This window comes from Meleagris gallopavo, chromosome 7, assembly GCF_905368555.1.
Source record: "Meleagris gallopavo chromosome 7, MGAL_WU_HG_1.1, whole genome shotgun sequence".
In the NCBI taxonomy this organism is placed as follows: Eukaryota; Metazoa; Chordata; class Aves; order Galliformes; family Phasianidae; genus Meleagris; species Meleagris gallopavo.
The window spans coordinates 24838054-24851853 of NC_139410.1; the positions used below are offsets into that span (position 1 = coordinate 24838054).

The following is a 13800-nucleotide window of genomic DNA, read 5'->3' on the forward strand; positions in this document are numbered from 1 at the left end:
GTAGTACTTGGTTGGCACCTAAGTGCTGTTAGAAGTTTGCTTGGTGCTGGAGAAGTAGAAAATCTGGGTGCAAAGAGTATCAGTCAGAATCAGTTTATTTGAATTAGTTAATGTAGAGTAACACTGCTGCTCAGCTGGATATCTGTCTGTGTCATTAAACTTTCAATATGCTGGTTCACTTAGATTCAGGAATAGGTTTTTGGATAAAATAAGTAGGAATAACTTGCGCAGGCCTGAAAAACCTTACTTCAAAATTCAGTGTCCCTAACGAGGCTATGAAGTCCTTTGTCAAATCCCAGCCTCTCTTTTTCTCTCCAGTAATCCTTTTTAAGTATCAAATTTGGTTAATGAGCGGCTTTCAGAAGTAACCATGTAGCTAGCTGAGAAACTAGAAGTTTTCATCGTTAGAAAATGAACAAGAAGAAGGATAATTTCTTACATGTGTTTCAGAGAGATGGTGCTTCTCTTAAAAGAATACTGCTAGGATACACGTCATGATACTTAAAATGTGGCATTATACAGCACATCTGAAAGAATGTGTTAGTGCTCTACTGGAATCATTTGTGTGTCCAATGACTTTTCTGTTAAACACCTATACATGTCTTATTATTTGCAGAAACACGATCAGGGACAAGTTCTGTTGGATATAGTCTTCAAACATCTCGATTTGACAGAGAGGGATTACTTTGGTTTACAACTGGCAGATGAACCCACTGATAACCCTGTAAGTCAAATCTATTTTATAAATCATTATACTAATTTAATATGTGTGAGTCATGTTTAATTCTTTACAAGATACTTAATTGTAAAATTTTAATTTGTTCTTTTTGATAGGTCAGATTTTCTACAGGGACACTATTGATTTTTGATATGATGGGCATGATGCATTGAAAAGTACTGCGTCTTGTGGGATTTTTTTTTGTGATATCCCACACAGCTGCTCACTATGCACTGACTGATACCCAGGCAGGCCCTGAGCAGCACCCCCATCCAACTTCCCTCAGTTTTATAGTTTCTGCATGATGTCATATTGTATGGAATAACCCTTTGGCCAGTTTAGGTCAACTGATTCTTCCTCCAAGCCCCAGCTCCTTGTGCAACCCTAGCCCACCCAGGACAGGACAGTACAAGAAGCTGAAACATGTTTGGCTCTGTGCAACACTGCTCAGCAACAAATAAAAGCATCATTGTGTTATCAACATTTTTTTTTTTCTTCCCTAAAGCTGAAACATAGCCACTACTATGAAGGAAAAATCAACTCTCTCCAGCTGAAACCAGGACAGTAATGCATCAATTTTCATATGTGTTTATTTGATGCACTTGAGAATGGTAGTTTCAGTGATAATTTGGTAGATGAGAGGCATGGGAATAGAATAGTATTTCTACAAGAAGGTGGAGCAGGATTAAGAAACTGAATTAGGGAGACATATTGGCGGAGGAAAAGGGTGAAGTAAGTAGAAAAATAGCATTATGTGTCATAAGGACAATAGAGGCAGGGTCAAATCAGCTGGCATAAAGAATAAATCAGATGATGTGAATTAATTAAATAGTTGTGAAAACTATCTGACTTAATTAGTAATAGTAATCAACATTCAAACAACATATTAAAATAGACAAACGTTGAAACTGAAAGAATGAATGATGCCTAGATAGTGAGAAATTGAGAACTTAATCAATGTTCAAGCTTTTCACTACTACAATTAGTGCATTTGGTGGTGCCTCTTGAGTATGTCATCTTTCTGCAGGGCTGGATGAAGTAACACTACTCTACCTCAACTAGGAGTTATTGTCATTGGTACTGCAAAAGGAAATGTGTGTCTTTGTTTTTCTTACGCTGATTTATTTTAGTCTATGACCTGAGGGGAAAAAAGTAAATTAACCTTTGCATTCACGTGAATTGCTGTTCATACTCCCTTGAGCAGCACTTTGGTGAAGAGTTGTTAGCTGTTCTTAAACAAATACAAGTATAAAGTTTACCACTTAAGTGTATCTGCAAGAATGGACATTTTGGAATGAAGTTTGAATTGGAGATATAGGACTCCAGAAATGATGGGCTTTAGAGGAGCATCACTGTACTCTGGGTCATTGTAAATATTGCTATCTTTACAGTGTTGTGCATCCTCTCCAATTGTCATTTGAGTTTGGTTGTTATCACCAAAAACTAAATGCTGCAAGTTGCAAGTGGAAGGTAAAATCATGAGGTTGTGCTCATTAAATAATTACTTAAAAGGAATATTGCTTGTTTTGTTGCATCTAGTTACTAGATTGAATGATCACCGTTAGTTGGAATATGAAATAAATTTTTTTTCTGAAATTCAGGCCTATTGAAAAGAGGAAATGTTTTGGTGTCCTGTTTTCTTTTCTAGCCCAGGTATTTTGTAAGTGTTTAGATCACGATTCATACCATTTACTACATGATAAGGGCTGTCAGTTAATCACCATGACAGATAAATGAAGGGGACTTTTTTGAAAAATGAGCATTTGCTACAAGTGTTTTATAGTCTCTAATTCAGTAAACCGAGTCTCTGATTTACAGGGTGGTAATGAAGGACATAGCAGAGGTGATTCTCTGGCAGTTGGAAAAGAATCTGAGAGTCAGATCTGGGATCACTTGATGGATTGCAGTTAGAAGAACCTGAACCTGGTTTAAGCAAATTAACTTCACATAGGGATAAATGAGTGTCACAGCCTTTTCCTGTTGCAGTTAGCTAATGTTAGATGATCAGTTTAAAGTATTGCTAAAATAGTTAAACACACGGAGATTGAGATCTAACCTCTGTTGGGCACAAGTGATGGTCATACTCTGGTACCCTGTTGCAGTAGTGCCAGACAGATACCTGGACAGTAGAGTTAAAATCAGGCAAAAAGAAGGAACTGTTGGTATCTTTCAGTGTCTTGTTACAGACTGTGATATGCCAGTAGGATATTTTTGCTTAAAGGAAAAGAAAAAAAAAAAAAAAAAAAAATCCAATAAATAAAATGCAACAGTTTCTTTATGCATAAGACTGTAACATATAATTTTTGATTTATCTGAAACTGGTATTACAATTTATCTCTTTCCAGAGGTGGTTGGATCCAAACAAACCTATCAGGAAACAATTAAAAAGTGAGTATGTGTATGCATTTGGTCAATTCATGCATTATTGTTGTTCTTTTCCAAGGTACCCTGATTAATTAGAAACACTTTTCTTGACTGTAGGAGGATCTCCTCACAGTTTGAACTTGAGAGTTAAGTTTTTTGTAAGTGACCCAAACAAGCTCCAAGAAGAATATACAAGGTAGGTCTAGTTAATTTATCAATAGAGGATTTTTATGGAAGGCTTATGTGTTAAGGAAAAATGGCTTTTTTTTTTTTTTTTTTTTTTTTTGAGGTAGAACATGTAAATTTTTTTTGAATAATTTTCGTGTAGTGTATGTAGGCTTCTAATTTTTGCCTGAGAAGTGCAGGCATTAAATACGCATTCAATATAATAAAACCCTTTTATGAAAAAATATACAAATATATGTGCAAAGTGAAATAACTGCATAAAGAAAATACTATCAAGTAGCAACAAAAAAAACCAGCAGAAAAACAAAGGAAAATATTTAGTCATCATTCATCAGTGAATACAAACTTATTTCTATGCACTTCTCGTGTGATCTGAAAAAAAAAAAAAATCCTGAGCTTTCTGCATTTTTTTAATTGATTTGTTTTTCCAGTTTTCTTCCTGACACCAGTAAAATTCATCTCTGTATGATTGTAGTCCATGAAACATTGTAAGCTTATTTTGCTAGCAATGTGTTGAAGCTTGTTGAAGAAAATGCTCAATGTGGACCAAGTCAGGAGGTCACGGAGTTGTGATTAGCTCTTGAAGAAATGCCTCCAATTTTTTCTAGTCCTCATAAGTAGCTTGATTTGACAGATTGTAATTTTTGGATGTCAGCCATCCTGAAAACAGGTCAACCCCATAAATACATTATCCAAGTTATTAAAGATAGCTTTAGAAATTCTGAGCAGCAAAACTGAATATCTGAGTCCATATTTGTTTATAACTTCTGATTTGTCAAATTTTGGACAAAAATGTACAAACAGTCACAATTTACTAAAACAAATCCCAGAAATCCTTGATCAGTTTTTATTTTATGGAAATATTTACTGAGGATTTGGTGTTAGAATAACAAAACAGCGTGATGTTTGAATTAAAGGACAGTGTAAGATATTCCTAAGGAGATGGAAACGACAGTGAATATGGGTGTATGTGAAGCAAATGAAGACAGAAGCCAACTGTTTACTTAAACATTGTGCTGTAAATACAGCGCTATAAATACAGCAGCCGTTTAGAAGACAAGTAATGTATGATTGCTGTATCTAGGTCAACTCTGCCTTTTTTTCTAATAAGGGTAATTGCCCTTGAGAAAACTCATTTGTGTTTTGAATTATTGTAAAGAGAATGTTGTTATCTGCGGGGTTTCTGTAGTGAAGTTCGGACGCCTTGTCACTACCGTGTGCTCCTTTCACATAATCAGCATTTCCCCTCTTAGAGCAAAACCAACCTACAAAAACAAAGCAAACAAACAAAGCTGATATTTTTGACTGTTCTCACTCAAGATGAGACTTCTTTAAGATCCTCAGCTTGTATAAATTTCATGAAAGACATGGGGGTGAGTCAATATGTGTGTCAATGTGAATCAGCTGGAAAGGTTTGATACAAGCTTGTGTCTTTAAATTAGACCTCTGAGAATTCATAAGAGGGGGAGGCAGCTTATGAATGCCCTGGGTCAGGAAAAGGTCAGTGGGAGCTCAGCTTGTGCTGGAGGGTTTGGCTTTAAGAACTTGTGATGGTAGGAGACAAAGCTCATTGCAGAAGGGTGTGTTTATTGACACTGACTCCAGTTAACAATAACTCTATCTTATCCTTTTCCCTATATGTGAAGTAGAAGAAAACATTGTAATGCAATACGATCTTCATTGTATTGGTTTTCAGATATACATTAATGAAGCTTGTATTGATTTTCCATTTCACTTAATAATACGCGAGGCTTTTGTGTTGGAGCTGCAGTGGTTAGCTAACAAGTAATTAACTTCTCTGTTTACCAGAAACAGTGGACCAAAAATGAACTCCGTGTAGTGTTCCTTAATGATTAAGTCTCTTGGGTATTATGGAGTGTTTCTATTACAACATTTCACAAAAGTAAGAAATAGAAACAAGAAGCAAAGCACATGCAGAATTTTGTTCCCTATGTTCTTACAGCAGTAGATGTTGGCAGTAGGAAACTGATTTACATTTTTTGTAATTTTGTATGTTTATAATGAATGAGCACGACTGGTTATAGTTTCAAAGCAGAACTGCAAGAGGAAAAATAACTGATTTCTTCAATAATAAAGCAGGGTGTTCCAAAATTGAATCGATTTATAAGAAGGAATTATGTTAATGATTTCCACTCATTCAATTTTATTTATTATTTATCTTAATTAAAAGGCATCAGAGCCTAAAATGTTTAAGACTGCTTTACTGCCATGTTACTAAGGAGGGTTTTAGTGGAAATTTAAGCTTGTGCTAACATCTTGTCATCTCAGTAAGTGTTACCCGGTTCAGTCTGTTTCAGCTGTGGTTTGTAGCAGGTGTAGTTTGCCTCTTGTTATAAATATTTATACTGTGGAATTCTCCAAAAGCTTTGAGTGAAATATGAGGGAACTGAATTGAACTGAATGAACAAAAGACTAATTCTGAAGTTAACAAAGCATTTGGGTCTTGCTGGGGAATCGTTAGACAGAAATCTGTTTGATCTTTCAGGTTTGTTTGGATATATACATTTTTAATTTACATTGTTTCTGCTGCCACTGGTTGAAAAACAGTTCTGGATTTAAAGTGTTAGTTTATTTCTTTGGCTGTTTTCATCATGTTCCTTGCTTGAAAGAGTGGGCATGTGAAGAGTAGAACTAAAACAAGCTTTCTCACATCATAATTAAAGAAAAGTTCAGAACAGAAGTTCAAGGGAAGTCAGAAGACTGTCAAAAGGCTTTTATTGTAGTAGATCCACAACTGCTAATTTAGCATGGAATGCCAAAAAAAGTTGTAAAACTGAGAGTACTTATTTTAGTTTAAATGAAAACAAAGTAATGCCAAATGCTCAATGAGAATAAACTAATTCTTTCTGTCTACCTGGAGTACAACTCATCAAGATACCTTCACACGTAGAAACCATCTTCACCTTTTGGCTTGCATATTGAGTAGTTGTGTTCTCATTCACTGAACTGAACATAAACACTGGAAAGCAAAATTGATTTTACAGTATACGGGGAAAATATGGTTTATAATTTCATTACTAACCACTGTTTGGTTTCTTTGCCATATGAGTTTAAGATACAGCATGTCAAATGTAGGTTTTAAGCTTTGCACTAAATGGAGATGCATTAAATTGATAAAAAATAATTAGATGATTTTTTTAATAATATCTTTTTTTTTTTTTTTTTTTTTAATTAAGGTACCAGTATTTTTTACAAATTAAACAGGACATTCTTACTGGAAGGTAAGACATTTCTGTTCCATTAAATGTTATATGCAACTTGAGAAAAAGGTGTTGTCTTGATCATGAAGAATTATACTTGCATAAATGAAAGTATTTTATTTTAATAATTATGCAAAACTAAACAATAATAATTGTGTCCAACTGTGCCTCAATACATTATGAAACAGTAGGCTTTTCAAAATAACTTCATTTCACATAAAATATGTAATTTTACTTGTTTTCCATCTAAAAATAAAACAGGTTGCCCTGTCCATATAATACTGCTGCTCTTCTGGCTTCCTATGCTGTTCAATGTAAGTACTGCTAATATTCATATACATGTAAGTACTGATATGTTTGAAAATGTAGCAGGATCTGGTTTCGCTTCTAAAGAATCCAGTTCACATTTGTATAATACTACGTATGAGATGTTTGTGGATGTCAAGTACCTTTAATCATTGTTCAAACCTGGTTGTTTTTTTTTTCTCTCCCAGCACACTTTGTTAAATTAGATATGGAAAAAATACTGGCAAATGCATTTTCCTTCTTTAAACCTCTGCAGTTTAAAAAATAAAATAAGAACTCCTTGTTTTTGTCTGCATTCCAAAGTGTGATTATATGTTACTTCTTCACTAAGTGAAAAGAGTAACACTAAGGCAGTTTTTAGACATATGCACGTTTTTAACATACAGTACAGTAGGCATCCAAATAGGTGTGAAATAGTAAGTTCTAGTCACATGTGGACAAGCAGTTCCATACCAGTGTTGCCAGTTTTACGCTCTTCAGTGTGTAATGTTTCCTCCTTTCTTCTTATTTTTCTTTTGTAAAACCTGAACCCTTCAATAGAAGAAATCTTAGAAGTTCAGTACAGAAGTTTCGCAAATTATGATTGTCAGAAAAAAAGAAAAAAAGCAAACAAATTTGTATAAAACATCAAATTTCAGTTGCTGGACACATTTAATGTAAGAGATGTCAAAAAAAACCCCAAAATTAAAGACATGGCTTTTAGGGTTTTGTCTTGGAAAAGATTAGATATTCAATAGTGAAGCAGACAATATGTAAAGTTTGTAACAGTTAAGCTTGTAAGAATGCAATATGTTCATTTTTAAAACAATGTAGTGGGCATGCATTGAGCATTGTAGTTAGACTTCTTATGTGAGATGTTACTGTCCTTAAGTTCTTCACCCTGCAGATCTCTGTCTAATGGTTTTCTTTGCATGCCCATCACTAATTACCTTTGGATTCAGGTCTTGGAATTCTTCATGAATAAGTAGGTTGCTCCAAAAGTAGTGCTTCCTATTTACTTCTATGGAAACTGCAACTAGTAGAGCACAATAATGCTATTTGAAAGAGCAATTTCTCATCTGCAAAACAATATTTTTCAATACAGTCACCACAATTAGCTATGCATTTTCATAAGTAATGCAAGAGCCTGTATGCTGCGCTCATCAAAATCTGCACCTGTGGAGGTGACCCATTGTTGCTGTCACCACTGCTGAAACACCCCTCCTGCTGCCTCACTGTGCTCACACCCACTGTTTCCATGGGCATTCAAGAGCTGATGAATGTCAATGGGTGTCATTTTTTTCTGCATGAAGAAATGCAGTTCCACTTCTTTGCTTCATCTACACTTCCATGTCAGTGCCATTTTGTCAGACTGCCCCTCTGCTGCCGTCTGGCACACAGCAACAGCATGTAATGGAATACTGACAGGAAGGTTCAACCTCTAACTGCCATACCGCCAACATCCACCTCTGATGTCATGGGCCAACGTAATAAAATAGGAGGCATTCTTTTGGAGCCACCCTTGTAAATAGCAACCCCAGAACTCAGACAGCCCTGTATTATTTATAGTCTGTTTTAACAAGAATTGCACTCTGTTATGAAACCTGGTTGCATTTTCCAGGCTTTAACTGACCTTAAATAAGATCTGTTTCTTGTGCTACAAGTGCCCCAGATGCCTTTTCTGCCTTCGCTTCCCTTGCTTACCCTCTCATTCCGTGTACCTTCATCCACCCTACAGTCGTTTCTTCCATGCCCTATAGAAGTGCCCATAGACCTTACCAGAGCCCCACACCCTGCTACCTTGCTGTGAACTTTCCCATTTTCACATGTTATACTACTTAGTACTGTAAATCTCTTAGATGCATTGCAGATATTTAAAACTGCATTGTTTTGGGGTTACAGCTAAAAAGCCTCAATGCTTGTATTCTTAGCAAATTCTTTGGTTATTTTTTGTTTTATTTATTCTCACAGTAAATGAGATTTTGATTTTTTTATGATTTTGAGGAAATATTGTAAGCTATGAAAATGCACTTTTTAGTAGTTTTATGTAAGCAGTGTAGGCGTATGTATGCATACTTTTTCTGCACACATGCAGTTGTGCACAATAACAGTTTTACAATGCTTATGAATGTATCTTGGTGCAGAATTAATTGGTTGGTTTTTTGCAGGTCTTGCAAAATAAAGAAATAACAGTTGTAGTGCTTAAATATTGTATGTAAGTAAGCAAGGGTTTGGAGAAAGGAAAAAAAAAAAAAAAAAAAAAGAGGGAGAAAAAGCTAGTACCTGGAATACCTTGATGCATATTATTTAGTGCTAGTTGTTAGGAGGGCATTTATGAATTAATTTGTGCATTAGAACTTAAACAGTTAATAAACTTCCTTCATAAACACCCACTCAAAGCTCACAGTAAATGATTTCCACAGTACTTGCTGAGAATGTGGTGGTTTATTCAAAAGGGAAAAGGGGAATTCAAATGTGACTATTTCTGTTTGCTACATGATGTAGATCATGATGTATGGTATTAGACTCGTGAATTTGAATGTGTTGCACAGTGCCAACTAATCACTGATAAGCAATAACCTCTCTTTTTAATATTTTAGCTGAGCTGGGAGACTACAACCATTCAGAAAACCTGCCAGGCTACCTCTCAGATTATTCTTTCATCCCTGGCCAGCCTCAAGACTTTGAAAAAGAGATAGCAAAGTTACATCAGCAGCACATGTAAGGATTTACAGTGAAAAACATTGACTGACTTTGTCAAATCCTGATTGCTAGTGCAGTCCTATTGTATAAAAGCTGAGTATTTTGTCTTAAAGTTTTCTGTTGAGAGATGATGTATGTGTAAATGTGTTGTTTTTTTTTTTATTTATTTATTTTTTTTTTTGTAGAATATCTGTGTTAGTACAGTTGGTACTCTGCATACAGTGTGTATGTTAGAATGAGAGGGAATATTGGTGAATTAATGAACTTGATAAAGGTATGCTGAAAGTAGTACCTAACAAACACAAGCACTATATGAACTTAACAGGATATTAGTTAATTTGTTTCATTCATTCCTTGACAATACATAAAGGCCTTGTTTTCATGGTGCTTTTATCAGAAGACAAGAGTCGCTTTAGATGTAACAAAGTCCTTCTCTTTGATATCTGGTCTTTCCTGTTTGCATTATTTGACCTTTCGTTAAAGAGGTACAAGCAATGGAAGCCTCTTTTTTTTTTTTTTTTTTTCCTCAATATGCAGTATTAAGTAAAGGTTTTTACTGATAGCTCCTTGACATTTTAGAACTTCAATACTGCGTTGTTAGAGTAAAATTTAACAAAATATAGTCTGAATTTGTGATGACATTTGTACACTTCAGTCAGTGACTTAGGAAATCCACTTAAGTAAGATAAATAAAATTTAAGTGAGTTAATAATTTAAACTTTGAGGGTCTTGGAGAGAGGTTGCTATTATAAATAGAAAATGCAGTATTTCAAAAGCAATTTCCAGTTTTCACAGCTTCAAAGCCATTTAAATGTTGCAATTCATTAGAAATAGCAAAAAAGTACATTTGCAAGCTGTTGTTGTTTCAAGACTGTAAGCACAATATAAAATTTTTGAATGAAGGTGTTTATGGTGAGAAAGGAAATTCAGATTTCGGGATGAGGAAAGGTCAGTGCAGATTTTCTCTTTTAGCTCAGTGAAGACACTATTGAGGAGCTGCATTTCAATGTTTCTTATATAGCTTCTTTCTTTCAGAGGGTTGTCTCCTGCAGAAGCAGAGTTCAATTATCTCAATACAGCACGTACCTTAGAACTCTATGGAGTTGAATTGCACTATGCAAGGGTAAGTTTGGATGAACTAATATTTTAATGTACAAGTGGATTCCTCTGATATTTGTGGGAAACTAAACTTTTGTTTTTTCGTGAGCCTTTCTAGTCACCTTTTTTCAGGAGAAAAGGCTGAAAATAATAAGTTTATCTTATAAGCTGCCTAAATACTATTTACCATTATCAAAGGTCACTATTTCACTCAATCATCTTAAAGGTCTTTTCCAACATAAACAATTTGATTATTCTATCTGTGTGCTTTAATTTCAGCTTAGTTTATGTGTGCTACTCGAGTTCAGCCTTATTGGCCTGAATGTCAGTTTGGCTGACTACTCCTGAAAAAGAAAAATGTCAATGTTGAATGCATTTTTTATATTTAAGGATCTGTTTTCTTTTGAACATATTTTATTTGGTTCAGATTAGAACTATTATGTAAGGTGAACGTACTATAGTTTGATAAAATATCTAGTGTATGGTGAATATAGTGTGAAAATAAATACACAACCTTCTACTGTAAACTCAGAGAAGTATAGGTTAACATCATGAATGCTATAAATTTTGAAAAGAGAGCTTCTAAATAGAAAGTTCTGATCATGAGAGTTATGAAGCATATATGGAAATCTAGCATTTATTTCTCCATGGTAAGTAAAGTGAAATAGTTTTATTGAATAAAGCAGGTAGTTTGAGGTCTTGACTCAACTTGTCATTACAGTGCTACCATTTCTTCAAAGACTGAGTGTAATTATGTTTAGCAAGACATTTCTGTTTCTAATATTTCTGTTCTACTCCCTAATGTTAAAGAAATGTGCAACAGAATTTCAGAAGTACCCTGCTTCACTACTATGTCTATTCTCCTATTTTTACTCAAGAATTGAGAGGTCTGTAGCAGGTGTTTGATAAGAGTGCATAAGTATTTCAGGAAAAGCGTGCTATTTGAATATGCTCACAGTATTATTTGTTTTAGAATCTCTCCTCTCTGTGTTCTGAGATTGCAATTTCCTTTCAGGTAGGAATTTAAGTCGCTGGTTGCTTTTAGTGTTGCATATGCTGAGCCAATGTTGTTATTCATAATAAACTGCTAGAATACTCTGTTTGCTTGAATATCATGGAAGATCTAATTAGTAAGCTGCCATAGAATTTAGTTTTCTAAATGATTCAGAGCAAACATTTAGTCCTCTCCGAAACGGGAGAGGAAAAAGTGGATTCCTGTTTGTCTTCCTAAAATACGTTTCCTTCCATGTAAATTGAGTTCTAATTCACTATTGTTTGTGTGTTAGGAGGAAGATTGGTGAGCTTCCAAGATATTTATATTGTTTTTCACTTCATTGTCTCTTTTCTTTTTTGAAGGATCAGAGTAACAATGAAATAATGATTGGAGTGATGTCAGGTGGAATACTGATCTTTAAGAACAGAGTACGAATTAACACCTTCCCATGGTAAGGACAGCTGCTAAGGTTAATCATTTTGTTTGGTATTTCAGAACATATTTTCTACTATTACCAGTGCTTGTCATGTGCTTTAAAAAAAAAAAAAAAAAAGGCTAAAATTTTAATATGTGAAGTTGAAATGATTTACCTCGTACCAGGTAATGGATAGTTTTATGAAGGGTTTTGTCCTATTCTTCATGCTGTGCTGTTAAGTGATTGTGGTGTAAAATATAACTAATTTTTATATAATTTTTCTTCAGGAACCTAAGTAAGCATACTTTGTGTAACTCTGTGTTAACTGTTTAGCAAGGGCTAGCATTATGGAAATACTGATTTTATTCTAGCTCAGTCTTTATAGGGACCACTAAACTTAAAAATATTAAATACAAAAATAATTGCTGTCATCTTTTTTTGTAATCTAATTGTACTTTGTGTTAAATTTAGGCATGGCACTTGAGGATAAGTGAGGTGTAGTATTCAGGGATGTTGTTATCTCTTCATCTGTAGATAGCTGTTTTCATCATGAAGATCAAAAAAGTGCATTTATTGAAGAAGAGGTTGTCATTTATTTCTCCTCTTAACTAAAATAGATTGTAAAGCTGTTCTGATAAGTAATCATGGAATTGCCCTCGGTAATCTTATTGTTCTGATAATCATCAGATTTTCTTTAATTGCGATTATTTTTTTTACCTATTCATATCAGAAAGGGAAAAGTCTAAGAGAAATCCTGTTTTGTTGCATCATTCTGATGCTGTACACAACTGTGTCACCTTCACCTAAGCTTTTTTGTGTCCTTCTGTAGTAGTTTTCTTTGGTTTCTTTTGTCTTCTTCAAATCCACTGTGACAGTCAATACGCACTTTGTGTATACTATAATTAAGTTCTGAGTGGGCAAAGTCGTCCATCTAAAATTATTGTAGCAGACATTAAGTTACCAGGCACAAAAAGCTTTTCACATTAGAAAAATGCTGACTTTCACATTTTTGTTTGCTGCTGATTTGTGTGCTTGGGCAATACAGCATTGAAATTTTCTGAAGTTCATCTTCATATAAATGGATTAAATTCATTACCTCAGCTGAAACTGGAAGAACTACTTTTCTGAATTCCGACTGATACAGTTAGCTGATATTCTTGGGGTTTTGTTGTTTTTTTGTTAGTTACAGGGTGAAATCAACTATGTGTAATCAGTGACCTGTTTTTGCTTCAGTATGGTCTCTTTCACTTGGTGAGAGTCAAGATGTTAATGACATCTTTCCTTCAACCCAGTGAATTTGAGACATTTTAGTTCACGTTGCAAAGCTTAATCCCTAGTTTTGTTGTAGGATGTTATATAATTTGTGGTTTACCATGTTGAGAAGTATGAATGATCAAATTGGAGCAGATTTTCACAGAAAAAGAAATACAGAAAGCTATGACAAAAAACTTCTCTACATCCAGATGTAATTGAACACACAAACATATTGCCTGGAAGCATTTAAAGAAAAACAAGCCTGAGGCAAACACAGAACATCTACATTTTCGGTCTTCATGGTTAGTCTGGTAAATGAAAATTTGATCTTGCAATGTTAAGTCTGAAACTACTGTAATATTCAGGCCTACCATTCTAATAGCAACTCGCTCTAAGAAAGAAACCTTTCATCTCCAAGAGTTTTTAAATGTTAGAACCATTTCTGGATTAAAGCTGCTTAATAAATGTAGTACTGTAATAATCAGGATGGTTTTAATCCAGGCTGCTTTTACTGCTTTTTTGTTTGTTTGTTTGTTTCTGTTTGTTTGTTCGTTGGTTTTTT

The 13800-nt window shown here is 34.5% G+C and overlaps 1 protein-coding gene across 11 annotated transcripts in view; it reads left to right on the forward strand.

Moving 5' to 3' along the window:
• Nucleotides 1-13800, forward strand: part of PTPN4 (protein tyrosine phosphatase non-receptor type 4) — a 129277-nt gene that overhangs the window by 66997 nt on the left and 48480 nt on the right. For all 11 annotated transcript variants that reach the window (XR_014884253.1, XM_085227541.1, XM_085227537.1 and 8 more), the window contains 8 exons: nt 617-724; nt 3064-3106; nt 3200-3278; nt 6466-6510; nt 6751-6803; nt 9375-9495; nt 10513-10600; nt 11932-12020. Coding sequence is in view for 10 of the 11 variants with exons in the window: in XM_085227541.1 (XP_085083667.1) it covers nt 617-724; nt 3064-3106; nt 3200-3278; nt 6466-6510; nt 6751-6803; nt 9375-9495; nt 10513-10600; nt 11932-12020 (626 nt within the window). In the remaining variant the exon portion in view is untranslated. The remainder of the gene's footprint in view (nt 1-616; nt 725-3063; nt 3107-3199; nt 3279-6465; nt 6511-6750; nt 6804-9374; nt 9496-10512; nt 10601-11931; nt 12021-13800) is intronic.